Source organism: Lemur catta, chromosome 9 (assembly GCF_020740605.2).
Source record: "Lemur catta isolate mLemCat1 chromosome 9, mLemCat1.pri, whole genome shotgun sequence".
Classification (NCBI taxonomy): domain Eukaryota; kingdom Metazoa; phylum Chordata; class Mammalia; order Primates; family Lemuridae; genus Lemur; species Lemur catta.
In genome coordinates, this window is record NC_059136.1 from 26,283,633 (window position 1) to 26,301,612 (window position 17,980).

The 17,980-nt window shown below is 43.2% G+C and overlaps 1 protein-coding gene across 4 annotated transcripts in view; it reads left to right on the forward strand.

The window, feature by feature from the left end:
- Positions 1–17,980, forward strand: part of TRAPPC9 (trafficking protein particle complex subunit 9) — a 600,839-nt gene that overhangs the window by 169,186 nt on the left and 413,673 nt on the right. For all 4 annotated transcript variants that reach the window (XR_006737185.1, XR_006737186.1, XM_045560810.1 and 1 more), the window contains one exon: positions 5,817–5,941. Coding sequence is in view for 2 of the 4 variants with exons in the window: in XM_045560810.1 (XP_045416766.1) it covers positions 5,817–5,941 (125 nt within the window). In the remaining 2 variants the exon portion in view is untranslated. The remainder of the gene's footprint in view (positions 1–5,816; positions 5,942–17,980) is intronic.

Here is a 17,980-nt window from a genome sequence, read left to right on the forward strand (position 1 = left end):
ATTTGGATATAATGTCTTCTTATCTTTGTTTTCCCCTGAAGTGTGTTTATATCCTAAGAAAGTTGTACTACTCCTTTAGTTTAGAAAAAAATCTTTGTTGAATTAGAATTCAGTACCATTAGTTCAGTGGTCTTTAGTGTATTCAGAATTGGAATAGGTTGGGAGCCACCCAAAACATTTCATGTGTTCAACTGGTAGTTATGAAGCATCCATTTACATGAAAGCTCCTAACATCAGTGAGGGCAGAAGACCTCAAGTCTGGTTCCATCGCAGGGAGTGTCCAACAGAGGGAGACCAGTCTCAGGCTGAGGCTGCCCATGGAAGATGAGGACTGTTGCCATCTGAATAGCACATGAAGGCTACTGTCTCTGTGTGATTATTTTTTTTCTTTCCTGAGCATATTCCAAAGTTTCTGAATGAATGAACATGCCCCTTTCTGTATGGAAATTAGGGATGAGTATTGGCTAATTTCTTAGCCAACTGCTTCTCCTGCTTTGTTTTTCTTGAGGATATTTTGTGATAGCCAGATGGGCTTTTTTGGCACCTGTGGATTTTATGAATAAATGAAAAAGCATTTCTGGGATTCTACCTGGACTAGCATACACGAACAAACTCCCACTGAGAGATGTTGCCTCCTTCTGCCTTTGTTAATGTATTTTATTCTAGGTACATTAGTATCTTTTTTGAAAGTGTGCAAAAATGGACACATTCCCTGAGTAGACCCCAGCACTGGAGATGGGTCCAAAGCCATTGTGAGGGTCCTTACAGTAGGTTTAGTGGAACACGTGGTGCATGGTTGTGACCCCGTGGTGTGCTGCAGGACAAGTTGGGCTTGTGAGCTTTTATAGGAGCTCAGCATTAGGACTGAAATTTGTTATTGGGCCCAGTTTTGCTGGGTAGTGACAAATCCGACAGTCCTGAGTTCTTGCTGTGGCTGTGTGATGGACTGTGTAATGTGGAGCAAGTTACATATCTTCTTGGAACCTCAGCCTCCTTATCTGTAGGATCAACAAGATAGTGCCTACTCTGTAGGGTGAGGAGTCAGTCAGATGGTATCTACCAAGTGCCTGGTGCCAAGCCAAGGACATGGCACTCAGTCGTCAGCCCTTACGAGTAGAGCTGTTTTTATTGACTCTGATTTTTCTTTCCTCTGCACAAATCCTGCTTTCAGCTACTTTTCCCAATTGTCATCATGGTTGTGATATTGCTGAATTCAAGAGAGAAGTATTATTTTAGCATACAAAGTTGTATTTCTGAATTGCGCACAGAAATGCTCTTAATAGAAAAATTGAGCACTATAAATGGTAACTATGAAATTCTCTCTAAAAGCTCAATTTTATTCACGATCGTCTACCAGACTCATACCATTCTTAAATACCCTCGGTCCTGGTAAATCCACTAGACTCTCTGGTCTTCCTACTAAGCTGCCTTCATCTGTTTGTAACTTTTTTTGTCTTGTCTTCCTATTAATTGTCATCCCAATCTGTTCTCTGTTCTATTTGTGATAGCCTGTGTTGGCAGAAAAATTGGCCGAATGATTGAACATAATTTCCTCCCCTCCACCCTACCCTAGCTGGAAAGAAATCCTTCACAGGCATTCCCAGTGATTTACTTCCCTACTCATGACATCTTGTTCCATCCCATCTCTCACCAGCCTTCTGCAGCTGCCCCCTTCTTCTCTCCAGCTCTGTTCTTGTATGGGCCAAGGGTTAATCTTCAGTTTTCCAAATGCTGGTTTCTGCCTCCTGCTTATGCTGGTGATATTCTGTCCCCATTTGTAATTTATATGCTACTTGTCTCTTCCATCTTCAATTGGATTAGAGAACAGACTTCTTTAGTCTATAAAGAATCCATAGTGTGGTTTTCTTAGTATTTTTCTGAGCTTGAAGATTACAGGTTTTTGAGGTTTTGAGGTCTGTGTCCAAAAAAGGAGGCAAATTTCAGATGTAATTTTTAGCCTTTTTTTTTAAATGCCCATATCCCAGAGCTTTCTAGTTCCAAGATGTTGCAGATTTGTATTTTTCCAAAGTATTTTTATACCAGTTATCTCATGGAGTTCCTTGAGTTGGTTCCCATTTTAGAGCCAAGAAAACTAGGGTTCGTAGACTTGTGTGAGTTCCCAGAGTCTCTCAGTGTGGTGGGAAGAATGGCTGCAGGAAAGCCCCATAGCTGTATCTTAACAGCACATGATTCAGAGGAAGACAAACCTTACTCTTTTTTTGCTCCTAGAATTTGTAAATGAAATCTCATACAAGGACTCTGTGTGACCCTTTTGTGTCTTCTGATTATCCTCTGTTGGTGGGATGTTTCCGTCTTTGGCCACTCCTGAACCCACCAGAACCACATGGGATGGAGAAGGAGCTGCTCCTCAGAGAAAAGGGGAGTGCAGGGCAGACAAAACCAGATGTTCACTGTATCTCTCCACTATAGGCCAATACCTCTGGACCCTTGCCAGAAATGAAGAATTTAGCATTGTTATAAGTATAAAGCAGGATTGATGTTTCCAAGGCAAAAAAGGATCTGAGTCCCTTGGCAGCTAATAGCATTTGTGTAGTTTGCTAATGATGGGAGCCTTCCCTAGGGAAGAGCTAACCAAGCTGTCTGCCAGGCTGTGTATGTGTGTGTGGGTGGGAGGAGATGGCATACCCCTTTGGGTACCTGGTTTTAGTGCCCAAATAGTTTCTGGGGTAGGATGCTAGAAAAAATTGTGGAGTTTATGTTTTGCAAATGTCTTTGTTAACAATGCTAGTTCCCTTCACAGCAAGCATCATGGTGTAGTAGAGAGGTTTTATAAATTGTGTCCATGGTGCTAGGAGAATGAGAAAAAAGAGAGAAAATTAACTTATTCAAACTTAACAGCTTTTGATTGAGTCTTTGCAAATAAAAGAAACCTGATGAAATTTCAGTTAACTAGTAGTTGGTTATTGAATGTGACTTTGGGATGATGGAATTTTTGTTGTGCATGTGTATATGTAAACTGTGTGTAAACCAAATGACATATTTGACCCTGTACTTTATTAATTCATTTAGTTACTATTTACTGGGGGCTTACAATTTGCTAGAGCCTGTGTCAGCTACTGTGAATTTGACAAGAATTCAGTTTGCAAGGCATTTGTAGTCATGTAAGGAATCGAAGACATGTGCATAAGTTGCTGCAGTAATAACAATAGCTATTTTTGTTGAATGCTTGCCATACACCAGGCCTTGTGATAAATACTTCATATGCAGTAATTCATTTGTTTTTCCAAATAATCCTAAAGTTTGTGTTCTAATTATTCCCATTTTAGGGATGAGGAAATTAAAGCTCATAGAGGTTATGTAACTTGGTACAGGTCAGTCCACCAGATGGTGGGGGCCAAGATGCAGACCTCCTGCACCTCTAGGGGAAATTTCATGCCAGGCTCATGTCTCTGTGTTTCCTTCTGCTAGATCATAGCCTTCTTGTTTTTGTTAGTTCTCTAATGCTTGAATGGATTTTAAGAATACTTGGTCCATGTTTTCTAGTTGTTCTCAGTAGCTGAGTTAGTCTGCATTGCCTTGTCATCAGGAGTAGAATCTTCTGCTGTTCCGTTTTGCACCACTTTAGCTTGAGCTGCTTGTGGGGTGTCAGATGTGCCTCTGCTGCCTGCACTTGACGCTTGAACAAGGGCCTGTTTGGCACCTCCATTTGCTTTGGAAGGGCAGAGATAAACTTACCCTTAGAAGCTTAATCACAATCTTCATATGTGTCTTCCATAGGCATTACTAATAGAAACGGATCAATTTGTGATTTTTCTTACTGTAGGTGCTCAGTGTCTGATTCATGCTTGTGCTGTTCTAAGGATAAGGTATAATAAACCTTTCAAGGAGACTATTTTTTAAACCTTATTCAAGATAATTTAGCATTTGAAGATTTGAAGGCTCTAAGTAGAAAATTATTTAATTCTTCTTTATCTCAGTTGAATATCTTTTTGACATCCTGAAAATTGAATTACTTAAGGGAACATACCTTGGTAAATGATGTGTAAGAGAAGTTTTTCTACTTTAAAAGAAAATCATGAACCATTTCTATTATGCTTGGTTAATTATAAGTTTTCGCAAAGAGATATTAGGGATAAGGCCTTGGGTCTAAGTGATTGGGAATTTGGAAATATCTTTTTTGTATCAATTTAGAGTAAATACTCTTCATCTTATCACAAGAAGCTTTACTTCTTTAATAAGAAATCACTTACTTGAATTTGTTTGCCATGTGCAACCATTTAAGTTTTGTTTCCCAGCAACTGTGTTATAGTAAAAATGATAGTAGACTTGGAATCAAAGCCACTGAGTGTGAGTTTCAGATCTGCCACCCACCCACCCATCCATCCATCCATCCATCTACCTACCCACCTACCCATATATCCACCTATCCATCTGCCCACCCACCCTCCAGCCACCCACCCATCCATCCAATCAATTTTACTAAATGTCCATTCATGTGTGGTACTATGTCTAACATCAGTTATTGCTAATATGACCTTGGGCAGGTTATTCATTGCTCTTCTTTAAAGTGGGGCAAGTTTATAAACTATAAAGTGCCATACGACATGAGTTGACACCTTACCAACCTCACTTTCTATCATTTGCTCTTTCATCTCTGCTGTTTCCATGCATGTTAAGCCAAAATTAGTATTAACTTTTAGCACTTGCACAGATTGCCTCTGGTTGTTTGTTCTCTTGGCCTGGTTTACACTAGAAGTCTATCACTCTTGACATACTCATAGGTATACTTCTACATGCCAGCTGGTTTCTGTTAGGGAACTTAAACTACTTGAAAATAACTTATTAGGAGGAAATCTCTTTATGTTCTTGAAAAATAAAACTATAAGTCAAACAACTCACTAATTCAGCTGGGGTCTTCTCTTTGGTTAATGGGAAGGAATTTGAGGGTGACTGAGGTCCAGATCAGGCGGTGGCATTGGAGACCTGTGCAGACTTTGGCATTTCCTCTTGAGTAAATTGGGCACTGTGGGAAGGGCATAGTGTGATTTATACTTCAGCAGGCTACCCCTGCCCACTGTGTGGAGAGTAGATGGTACAGGAACGAGGGTGACGCGGGAGAGCAGCCAGGATGGAAATGGCAGTGATTCAGACCGGGGTGCTGGCCATGAAAGCCATTCGTGGATGTACTCTGAGAGCTAGGAGGACTGGACATGGGGTGTGAGACATAGAGGGGACTTACTGATCAACTGATAGTTAATGTTAACAAATGAGACTAGGTGGCAGTGAATGGTCCTCGAAGGTTTAAATATGGCCCCATGGCAGAGAGTGGTGGCTGCTTGAAATTGGGAGATGAGGTGGCATTTAGACTAAGATAGAGTGGTAAAGTGGAGCTGGCCACAAAGTGGGGGAGAAGCATCCCAGCTGAGGGAGCAGCTCATACAGAGGGCCTGAGGAGAGAGATGGGCTTGGCATGGTCTGAGCTTAAAAGGAAGGCTGGGGGGGCCTAGGGCCATCAACTGCAGGTAGAAAGTAGCTGTCCTTTTTCAGGAGTGGTACATTCTCTACTTTTTATGCATAGTATAGGCGTGAATGGATGCTCATGGAAAATTCATCAGGCAGTTGTAATCAATATAAGATAGGATAGTAAGGACAGAAACTGGAGTTGGAGTGCTCTTCCAGTTTCTTTTTTTTTTTTTTTCAGAGATAGGGTCTTGCCGTGTTGTCCAGGCTGTTCTTGAACTTCTGGGCTCAAGCAATCCTCCTGTCTCAGTTTCCACTAGTTATTGTTTTTAAATAAAATCCCCTACATTAAAAAAAAATCAAGCTAACTTACAATTTTTATTCTTCTTTTTTAGATGGAATCAGTGTGAGTGGCTTTCCTCTGTCCAGTCCTTTTCGACAAGTTGTTCGGCCCCGAGTGGAGAGCAAACCTGTGAATCCACCTGAGAGCAGCAAAGCTGGTGACTTCAGCCATGTGAAGGTGAGTCGATTCTATAGAAGGCAAGTCTGCCGAGTGCCTTTCGTGGTTTCTACAAAGCTTTTCCTGAAGCAAAGTTTTGAGTGTTTTTCAGAAGGGAAAGGAAGTGTGTATTTGACAGCTGCTTTCTCAGTATTTTTCGTTCTTGTACAATGTTTTGGAAATCAGTTACAATGAAGCTTAAGTGCGTTGTGTTTTCCTGTTGCAAACTCTTGTTTCCTTGAAACATTGAGATTTTGTGGGCTGACTCAAAGAGTGCAGTGATTAAAGTAGAGTATTTCCTGTCTTTTCCCTATTCATTTGAAAAGTTTATTTATTGCATAGTTATTCTCAGTTCAGGTATTTATCCCATACATTTTTCTTAATCCTTCGTCAGCTCTTTCCAGTTGTTGGTGAATAAGCACCGAGGAAGCGAAAATGAATATACCAGTCACAAGTGAATGTCAGTACAAAGTTGAGATGCCTTGGGGCTTGAGGTCCAGCAGGAGCAGGGACAGCTGGCTCCAAGGAGGGGTCTGTCCTAGAGCACCCAGTTTTTGTGTGATCAGCGTGTGGGAAAGCGCTGAAGCGCTGGTTGTTTGAGCCAGGCTGGGGACAGTGTGTGTGGCCAGTGGACTGAAGGTCTTAAAAGCTGAGACTGGGCAGGCCGCACAGTCACTTTCAGGCGAGCATGTGTTTAGTGGCAGCCTTTGAAATGCTGTTTGTAGTCCTTATGCCAAAATTAAGAGGTGCATTGGCTGGTTAGGACCATAAGAATGACTCAGCCAAGATGCTTGTGAGTTAGGGTACAACAGATTTTGAGGGATTGGGGCTGCTCTGAGTAAACACAGGTGAAAGGTAGAGGAATGTGAGATGCTGTCGAAAGTGAGGTCACGGCCAGTTGTGGTTGACAGAAGTCATATCAGTGGATCAAAACTGTAAGGAGCTAGGTTGCGGGGGAGGGTCTTCTCCCTTGTTCTTTTCTCTGCAGTGAAGAAAGAGGGTGTTGGTATAGCTGGGAGCCCTCCATCACTGGAGTGCTGTCCCTCACAGCTGCTTGGTTGCTGCGTGGTGGGGCTCTTGTGTTAGCCAGGGGGCTGGGTGTGGGGCGGAGATTCCCAGCAGAGGGAGCACAGGCACAGAGGAGCAAACAGCATGACACACACATGGGGCCACAAAGCATAGGATGCTGCTGGGGCAGAGCTGGGACAGGGAGGGGTGGGGAGGAGGCTGGAGAGGGGACTTTTTTAGAAGGCCCTTGGTTTCACACCACCCCCAGCCTTCCTATACCTCATCCTCGCCACCCTCAGACTTTGTGTTTATGTACCTCAGCATCGTTACCTCTGCCACTGAAGCTCAGCCCCAGTGTGTGGCCTCAGCTCCTGTCTGCCACAGAGAGCAGCCAGCACGCTTCTCTCTTACCCGCAGCAACACACAGTCTCCTCTTAGAGCTGTCAGGGATGCTGCCGGTGGCCACGATGGCTTTCTGGAGACAGCAGTAGCTTTGGAATGAAGAATGTTGAAGAGAGGAAGGTTTATGTCACCCAGGGTCTTTCTGCTGCTAGTGACGTCTCACTCAGCTGGTGTCTGGTTTTGAACAGATGATCAGTACTGGTTTGGTAGTAAGACTGTTGGTGGTGGGTAAAGGCTAAAGAGATGGAAAAGAATGCCCCTCAGGAAATCAGGCGGAGAGTGTCTCCCTCAGAAACTGCTAGTTTTCCTGTGTATGCGCCATACTTTCCTTTTTCTTTGCATGTTTCATAATTTTTTGTGGAAAGGTGGACCTTTTAGGTAATATATTGTAACATGTTGGATTCTAAACCTCCCTTCCTTCCTTGAGGTGGTGCTTGTTGCTGTTCTTATTTGTTTGTTTTTTAATTTGCCTTGACATTTTTGTGGAGTCTGTTTCCCCCACAGTGTGCGAAGTCTCTGCTTGTTTGTCACTTCCTAATTGTTATTTTTATTGTTCACCTGGATTCCTGGGGCTTACTCCAGGTTCAGTGGGGCTTAGTGATCCAATACGTGATTAGAGTTGTGCTTAAACTTTGATTCAGCGAGGCTTCCACCCCTCACCAATGGATCTACATGTGCCTTGGGAATACCTGGTTTTTCCTCTCTAAATTCATAAGGCCTCACGTTGAGCCAGGGACCAGTGGCTCACTGGGGCCTTCTCTGGTTTCTCCTGAGTGTGTGGGCTTCTGCATGTGCAGGCCACCAGGGATAAATGGGGTGCTACCAGGCCTTCTTTTGCTCTTCTTTCTTCCTTTTTGTTTGAGACAGCGTCTGGCTCTGTTGCCCGGGCTAGCATGCCATGGCATCAGCCTAGCTCACAGCAACCTCATGCCATCCTCCTGCCTCAGCCTCTTGAGGAGCTGGGACTACAGGTGGCCTGGCTGAGTTTTTTTCTATTTTTCATAGAGTTGGGGTCTTATTCTTGCTCAGCGCTCAGACTGGTTTCAAACTCCTGAGCTCAAGAGATCATCTTGCCTCAACCTTACAGAGTGCTAGGATTACAGGTATGAGCCACTGTGTCTGACCTCTCTTTTCCTCTTTCATGCACCTGGATCTTTCTGTTAATTTTCTGGCTGGTCTGTGCCATTTTGTTGTTTGTCCCAACTAGTTTTGTGACTTCAGGCGAGCTATAATGTTAGCATTCCCTGATTGTTTGCTCCTGAGATCTGCTGTTATTTTTGATGACACCCCTGGACATGGGTTTTCCACTCTCTGCTCCAAAAAAATTCAGCCTCTTCCAGCAGGCAGTGGAGCTGCCAGTCTTCCCACCTGCCTCCCCTGCCCAGGCTGAGCTCGTGCACTGAGAAGCTAGGGTAGGCGGAGTGAAGGGAACAGCCCCTGGTTAAATGCAGTCTCCCTTATTCTTATCAAGACCAAGTAGATTTTCACGAGTAAATTCTTCTCAATTTGTTATATGCCTTTGCTCAGTTTGAAAAGTCTTTAGATGATTGTTCTTGATGGCTTTGTCCATTTTTATCTTTGCTATCTGGGCAGAGGTTTAGCCACACTTCTTAATAAGCCATTCTGGAAGTGCCGCCCTCAGCTCCACATGCTTTCTGGTTATTCTTTCAAAGCTGAGGATGGAATGAAAAATGCTTATTTGGAAAGATGGTGCTTTGAGCCCATCAATATCTCAAGTGTTTATTTCCTAAATGTTGACAGAGTAATAGAAAGGCTTAAGTTTTATAGTAACTTCTGGCAGCTCTGCTGGGTTTTTTGGTGTGAAAGCAGGTGAACTTTTATATGTAGATCATCCGTGTGCTTTTGTCTGAGCACTTGAACTCCTTATAGCCTTCTCCATTACTTTGTTCAATGTGTGATTCCTTTTATTGTTTATTTCCCTTTATTATAGTAGGGATTAGCTGGCATGGGTACCCTTATGAAATTTGGGGGACCAGGGTGCTTACATTTGTTTGTAAATGGTTCTGAGGCCACTGTGGAGTGCTGCATTTATTTGTATTATGATGTAAATTCAGACACAGGTATATGGACTCATCCATGGGAAAGGAGCTGACTAGTATCCACTCCTTTGTCTCTCCACACTCAAATCCTGTCAGAGGCTGTCCACTGCCACTGCCACCTTCTCCACGGAGCAGCCCCACTCTCAGATTCCAGTTGTCCCCCAGAGTTTACTTTTCAACTTCATGCTGCTTTGTATCTTCCTTTCACCCTTTGTTGTGCTATTCCAGACCTCTTCCTGGGTAGAGGCCAAAGATGAGGTCTTCATTTTGCCTGTTTACTCCTTGTCCCTCCATCCATTTTGCACTGATGCAGTGGGGCCAGATGTGGCAGCTCCACCTTACACCACTGTGTTCCTGTGCCTCTGGCCCTGAGCATGTGTCCGGCACATTGGGTGGTGCGTTCCTTTGGACGGGTTCCTATCCCAGCAGTGCTGACTCTCCACCAAGGCTGGGTTCAGGGGCCTTTCTGATTCACCCTCACTCTACGTGTTTGCTTAATTAAAGCACAATATTATATTTTGTTCCAGTTGTGGGTCACCTATCATGCTCGGCCCTGTCAGGTGGGACACAGTGATTGAATTCAGGGGCCTACTTTTTAGGTGCCCTCTAACTGGGGGGGCTGCCATATAAGTCAGCAAATGAAATGTAGTTAGTACTGGGCAGTCACTCAGCATTGTTTACTAAGCACCTACTATGTGCTGAGCAGCATGCCAGATGATGGGCACATCGGGATGCATCAGACAGCTCTTGACTTCAAGAAACTCATGGGCTGGTGGGCAAGATAGAAGGAAACAAAATAAAACAAAAAAATAACTAGAATACAGGTAGTGCTCATTGCTATGGTTGTGCAGAGGAAGTCAATGAAGGCCTATCAGAGGAAGTGGTCCTTAAATGGTATATTGAAGGAAGAACAAACTGGAGTGAGCCAGCAAATCGGGGTGGAGAGGGTATTCCTGAAGTTGGAAATGGCATGTGCAAAGGCACTGAGGTCTGCATGTGCATAGCATGCTGCTGTGTGTTTGGTGTCCTGGAGCACAGGAACATTGTGCAGGGCTGAAGGGAAGTTGTGGCCAGGCTGTGAAGTGTTTCGTAGGCATGCTAAGTTCATCATCAGTTCCTTCCTTCATTTTTTATTCACTCATACTTCTTTTGGGGGCATCTAACACATTTCAGGCACTCTGTTAGATGATGAGAGGATTTTTCTTTCTCCTACAGGATAAACTCTTACAGTTTAGTGTAAAATTTCAAAATTTAGGAGATATTGTTCACACTTGGTTGAGTAATGGTGCCTATGGCATGAATTTTGTTTTCTTCAATTGGATGTTGCAAGAGTGAATGTGGTGTTTTTCTGTTTGAATGATGATAAATGTATATAGATATAGATGAAGGTTTGTAGATGTATTTAAATGTAACTATTTAAATATAATTACCATTTACTAAGCAAGTCCTGTGTATCAGGCACTTATATATAAATTGTCCTTCTAGAGTCTCATGAGAGCTGTTTGAGTAGATGGTATTATCCTCCAATTAGAAAACCGAGGCTCCTTGGGATAATGTCACACTATCTAAATCATCCCTATTGGTCTCTGTCCATTGCACTGTGACACCTTCTTCTCCTACTACATCTTTCTCCTCAATTTTACTTGTGGACCAGAATTCCAGAGCCTCTGTATTTTGCACTCAAGCCCCTTTATGCTTTGACCCGATGGACCATCCAGCTTGTTGGTTCTCTCTGTCTCAGAACTCCCATTCTACCCCTCAGCCACACTGAAATTCGAATGTCCTGGGATCCTCCTCCATTGGTGCCTTTTCCTGGGAAACTGAGAGTAAAAGAATTAATATTTACAGACTGTGCTCTATGGGCCAGGAACTGTGCTCAATGCTTTACATTCCTAAGTTTGCTCAATCCTTTCAAGTATCCTATGAGTGAGTGGGGAACTGGAATTTAGGGAAGACTTGCCCAAGTTCACGGAGTTGGTGGGTGATGGAGTAAGGGCGTGGATCCACATCCTTTCTGCTAATCCTCATCCTGGGGTTCAATCCTTAAGAAGGGTAGGATTTGACATGAAAGGTCAGAGAAGGTCATTCCTGGTAACAGACAAGGCACCATCAAAGGGGCCAGCAGGGTGGGATGTTGGGAGCTATCAGGGGTAAAAGGGAGCAATTCAGTTTGTCTAAGATCCATTGGTGGTGAATGTGTGGTAATTTCAAACCTATGAAATGACATGGCATTTTCCTTTGTCAAGATTTGTCTTCTGTGGTAGAGCTGAGCTTCTCTGAGGAGCGGAGCAGGGCCTGTATAAGTGAAGTGGCTTATGGTGCTGTCTGTGGGGGCCTCTGGCACCATGAGCTCGTTACAGAGCCCTTCTCCCTGAAGCAGGAATGATGCGATTTAATTGGAATCGTGCTAAACCTATAAAATTATCACCGAGGAATGGCGTAGTCATGGAAACAAGTAACTCAGTGAAAGCTGCTTCTAGGGAGCACCCCAAGAAGTGGGAAAAGATAACATGTGTTTCTTCACATTTTCCAGAAAGATGTCTTCTCCTGTTTAGCTAGCAGTGATTGTGTCTGTCCATGTTTGGGACTGTTTTTCCTGCATACCTTGTGAAGACTCTTCCTGGATTGAAAATAGAGATTATGTAAAGTGGATGCATATTAAAAATAATATTTATATAAGCCAGACTCTACAATAAAGCCTCTCTGACTCTCAACTTCCCCGTCTATAAAAGGGAACAATGATGCTTCCTTCATAGGGTTGTTGGGAGGCTTAAATAATAAAAGAGCCTGGCAGGGGAAGGAAATAAAGCTGGGCCAAATCAGTTGGGACTTCGTTCTTCTTTGTAAAGAGAAAAATGAGATTTGGTCAGTGAGTCCAGGTCAGTCGCTGACCTGCTGGTTGTTAACAGCAAGAGCAGCTCTGGAATAAGCAGGGCTATGGGGTCACCCCCATGACCTGGAGCCTGGTCTTTGTCCAGATCAGATGTGGCCCTTAGGCCAGTTACTTAGTGCTCCTTAGCACTGCTTTTCCCAACAATAAAGCGAGGGTAGTGTCTACCTTCTAAGTTGGTTACAATGTGCATATAATATGGCAGCATGACAAGGACAGGGCAAGGGCTCCTGAGAGGGGCCAAAGCTCTGGGGTGCTTGTCCCGAGCTTGGGCTGCAGAAATACCCAGGCAGCAGGAGGCTTTTCACCTGAGTTGGACTGTGCTGTGTGTCTCTAGAGGCTACCTGTAGTTTTGTCCATCCAAAGCATCCAACTCACAGCCCCCAGAGCTGGACTACATGGAGATGTAGGAGCCAGCTGAGCCCTGGAGCATACAGCATTTTGAGAGGCTGGAACAACTGCGGAATAGTCAGAGAGCCAACTCCAGCAAAGACTGCTGCAGCCATTTGTCATAGTGTGCTCTCTGGCTGCTAAATAGATTCCATTCTCCCCTCCATCTACATTATTGCTCTGTAAACACTTCACACCTGCTTATAGCTTCCTGGGAAGCAATTTTGAAATCGTAACAAAACCAGAGTTTGCCAGGGGGAAGGGGCCAGGCCCTCTCTTAGGCTCTGTGCACATTTGGCTTTGGAGAGCTTGTGGGTACTTGATCACCCTTGTCAACAACATCTTATCTTTTACAATTTCAGCAGGTAGGCATAATAGCTACAGTTTCATTCATGGGCACCTCCCATAGGAGCCAGGGATTGTGCTTCAACTTTAGGAAATTAGGAAAACATGTGGAAATTAACCCAAAGTAAGTAGAAAAGGAAATAATAAATAAAGACCACAGCAGAAATCAGTGAAATAGGAAACAAAAAACCTACTGTAGACTAGGCAAGCAAAGCTTATTCTTTGAGAAAAATCAGTGAAATTTATCAACTTTGAGCCAGATTAAACAGAGAAAAGATGCAAATTACCAACATTAGAAATGAGAGAGCTGGAATCACCACAGATTTTATAGACATTAAAAGGATAACAGGGATACATTATAGACAACTTTATGCTAATAAATTTGAAAACTGAGATGAAATTACAAATTTCCTGAAAGATACAACATACCAAAGCTTACTCATAGAAAGAAATAGATAACCTGAATATCCCTATATCCACTAAGGTAATAGGATTTTTTTTGTTAAAATCTTCTATAGAGAAAATTCCAGGCCCAGGTGGCTTTATTCATGCATCTTACCAAACATTTAAGCGGGAAATTATATGAAATCTACATAAACTCTTCTTTCAACTTAAAAAGAAGGAATACTTCTTAAGTCATTCTATGAGATCAACATTACTCTGATACCAAAACCAGATACAAGATTATGGAAAAAAACTTCCCAAACCACAAAACAAAACCACCAGTAGGACAGACCAATAGCCCTCCTGAACATAGATACAAACGTTTTAAGCAAAAATTTAGCATATGCTGTCCAAAAATATGTGAAATATTGACTGGGGTTTCTCTGAAGAATGCAAGGTTGGTTTAACATTAAAAAACAAAAATGGGGCTGGGCGTGGTGGCTCACGCCTGTAATCGTAGCACTCTGGGAGGCCGAGGCGGGAGGATTGCTCGAGGTCAGGAGTTTGAGACCAGCCTGAGCAAGAGCGAGACGCCGTCTCTACTAAAAAATAGAAAGAAATTATCTGGACAACTAAAAATATATAGAAAAAATTAGCCAGGCATGGTGGCACATGCCTGTAGTCCCAGCTACTCGGGAGGCTGAGGCAGAAGGATTGCTTGAGCCCAGGAGTTTGAGGTTGCTGTGAGTGAGGCTGACGCCATGGCACTCTAGCCCGGGCAACAGAGTGAGACTGCTGAGGCAGTGATGCTAGCACTGGGGAGCGGCTTCAAACACAGATTATCATTAGCAGAGAGGTATGACTACACAGAGACCATAATAAATCAATTGCTTGCAGACTCATATCAAAACCCTGTCAGTGAATGGTGAGTGACAATATAATAACAATAGAAATAAAGTACACAGTAAAGGTAATGCACTTGAATCATCCCGAAACCATCTCCTGCCCCCGGTCCATGGAAAAAGTGTCTTCCATGAAACCAGTCCCTGGTGCCAAAAAGGTTGATGACCACTATATTATGCCATTTATTCACTGAACATTTACAGAACCCTGATGTGTTTGTGGTACTGTGGCTGCAGGCTCAGTAAGATGGACTTACTGCCTTTCAAAAGCTTACAGAGAGCTGGGCAGGAATGTACATATAAGCATCAAAGCCCAACAGTGTTCTTGTCATAAAGGTATGCAGTCGGTACTACTGACTTCCTTGGGGACAGGCAATACCGTAATTATCCGTTTATGCCCAGGGCATTAGTGCAATAATCTGTTTGCTGGGTGGGAAAAGGGGTGGGAGTGAAGGGAAGTGAGGAGAGGAGACAAACAGCATGGGAAAGGCAGGGGAGGCATGGGAAGCTGGGGGAGGGATGCACCCCGAGCAGGAGGAGTCAGGAGGAGTGAAGGCTGCGGGGTGGGATTCACCAGGCAGAGAAGGTGATGGGGAAGACAGCCTGTGAGGTGAAGTTGCTCTCAGCACTTCTGTTCTAGATGAAGACAAGGCGGCTTAGACATGTTGGGTAACTCGCCTGGAATCACCCCAATAGCAGCGGGCCATCAGATCCCAGAACTCGTGGTCCCAGCCCTCCCCAGCTGCCCCTGAGCTGCTTCCCAGCTGCACCTGAGGATGGCAAGCAGTTGAACATGCCAAGGCCAGGGAGGTATGTGGGACAGAGAGGCGAGGGATGTTACGCCAGGGGGATTTAGCACTTTAACAGTATTTACAGATAACTTGCCTCATGACTACAACTTCACATTATTCAAGTGGAAATTACTGACCAGCTCAGAAGGATTAAATAATATGCCCAAGGTCAAGCAGTTGCTAAGTAGAAGTTAAAATTCAAGCCCAGAAATGTCTGAATCCACAGCTTGTGCTATTTCCATGATATCACGCTGCCCCTCTATATATAATTTCTAAGTTGTCAAACTTATTATGGGATATACAACATTCTCTATTGATTCAAGCCATATTTATAGAGCAGTCGAGTATAAGCTTTTCAGGCTATCTGACCCTCAGTTTCCTATCTGTGAATTGCAGATAATAATACTTTCTCCTGTGCTATTGTAAGGAGTTAAATGTCTGCTATTAGCCCTGGTAGATAAGAAAGCTTACAAAATGGCAAATCCAATTCAGTTCCAAATTATTTCTAATCTATCCCAGTAATAGTTACAGAGACAGAGAATTTCTTTCTATAAAGTTTAAGCATAAAAGCTTCAAAGGAATCCTTTAATCTGCTCAACAATTTCAAAACTTAATAAGAAATTTAGACGTAAGAGATGAGGGAGTCTGCTGCATGCGGAATTCTAAAACAAATGTTCAGGACAGAGAGAGGTCATAGGAATGTTCCTTGAGGTTCTGTGACACTTTAGAACTTTTGCCTTCTGTGATAATCACTGTTCATCTGAACCCTCTGCAACGTCTTGTCTAATTCATTCATTCAACAAATATCTAGTGAGCAACTAATGCATGGCCAGTTGTGGATGCTGAAGGGTTAACAGTGAAGAAGACAAAGTCCCAGAGCTTACATTCTGGTAGAAGGAACAAACAGCAAACAAATGCCAGGTTGGGATGAGTGCTATGTAGGAAAGTAAAGAAATGGGAGTGTAAAATGCTCATTATTTCAGGTAGCTCGTGAGCAAATTGCTGCAGAGATAGAGTGTAAGAGGAGGAACATGACCATGCAGGCTGTTCGCAGCCTGTGCCAGTGATGATTGACTGTGCTGAAGTCAGGACATTGTGTGGAATGTCGGCATCAACTGCCAACATTTTAAATTATTTATATGCCTAATTTCCCCCAGTAGATTGTGAGTTAATGAGAACTGAGGATGATATTGTATTAATCTTTGCATTCGTAGGACCTTGTACAGGGGCTGACACATAGTAGGCTCCCAGTAAATGTCAAATGAATGGACAAGAAAATGAAATGGCTTCTAAAGAATTGCTGTGCTCTCTTAATTCATTTTCCTATTGATCATGTGCTACCTCTGGTTATACCAGTGCCTTGAGACAGTGGCTTGTAAATGTCAGCATGCGACAAAATCACCTGGAGGGCTTGTTAACACGCAGCTTGCTGGGCCCTGTTTTCAGTAGGTCTGGATGGGGGTTGGGGAATCTGCATTTCTAATAAGTCCAGGTGATGCTACTGTTGCTATGGGGTCCCCACTCTGAGGACCACTGCCTTACAAGATGAAATATTTTTCAATTTGTTTTGCATTTTTTGTTGTCTGTGGGTCTAAACTGTAAGCATCCTTAAGAATACATCTGGACCTTTCTGATGTACCTCACAGAAATTGGCACAGGGTGAGCTTTCTCTAAGTATTTCAGTTAGAGGTGCCTCAGTGACTGATTTATAGTACCTGGATTCCTGAGAAAGAATTTTCATAAACATTTGTGATATAAGTTTGAACATAACAAAAGCATACAATTAAAATTAAATCTAGGCATTAAAATGCTTATTTGGGGGAAGTGTAGAAATACATGTCTAGCAAATGCATAAACTGGACAGCCCTGCTCCAGTCTAAGGCATTTCCACAGGTTAGGATTAATAGAGCACAGCACCAGAAACCTTCAAATCTTTGAGTGTGAGACCCTGTCGCCAGGAAGTGTCTGGTGATTCATCTGCAGTGTCCATAGGAATTGTGAGGCACCTTCACAGTGCTAGGTAAGACTTGTGAACTATTATCTGAAAACCAGCTTCTGCCACTGTATTCAGCATGACTCATGTGAAGACAATGGGGTATAGAAACAGACAGTAGGAAGAAATGTGTTCTTTTATTGCATTCTTGCCAAACAAGAAAATTGAGTTAGGTTTGCTATTCAGAATGACTGACAGAAAGCAAATATGTTTGCCTTGGGTAAGGACATTTAGGTGACATTATTAGTTCCTAAAAAATCCAAAGCAGTTTAAATAGAGATGACATCAAACAAAAGAATTCTATCCCTCACCCCCTGGAAATATCTCCACTATTGAAACAGGCAAAACAAAGGAGGAAAAAAAAACCCCTACATTTATTTGGCTTCAGACAGATCTAGAAAGATCTGCCTGAAGCTTTTTTACCAGCTTTGTCACAGTAGACAGGTTACTTCAAGTCATCTGCAAAATGGAGATAGTCCTTAGTAATATCAACGAGAGTTCTTACAGTGAAGCAGATTACACAGAACCCAACTGCAGAAAATGACCGGGTGTCCTGGGACTGAAGAGAGGCAGCAACTCCTGCATCCCCTCTCTGGGACCAGAGGTCCTGTGGTCTCAAACCATTGTTTGATGGAGTCATCAGCAGTCTGTCATCCCACTAAACCCTAAGCTCCACAAAGGAAGAAAATGCTGTTTTACCTTTCCCTGATCTCGCATATTATGGGTGCTTGATAAATGAGAGTTACTGTTAAAAGGATCATGAGCGGCTTGTGAAGGAGGTAGGCAGAAAGGAGGAAGAGTCATCCTTCCTGTCAGCAGAGTAAGAAAGGCATTCCAAGACGAGGGACCAGCCCAAGCAAAAACAAGAAGGAATGGGCTTCTTTTACATATTTGG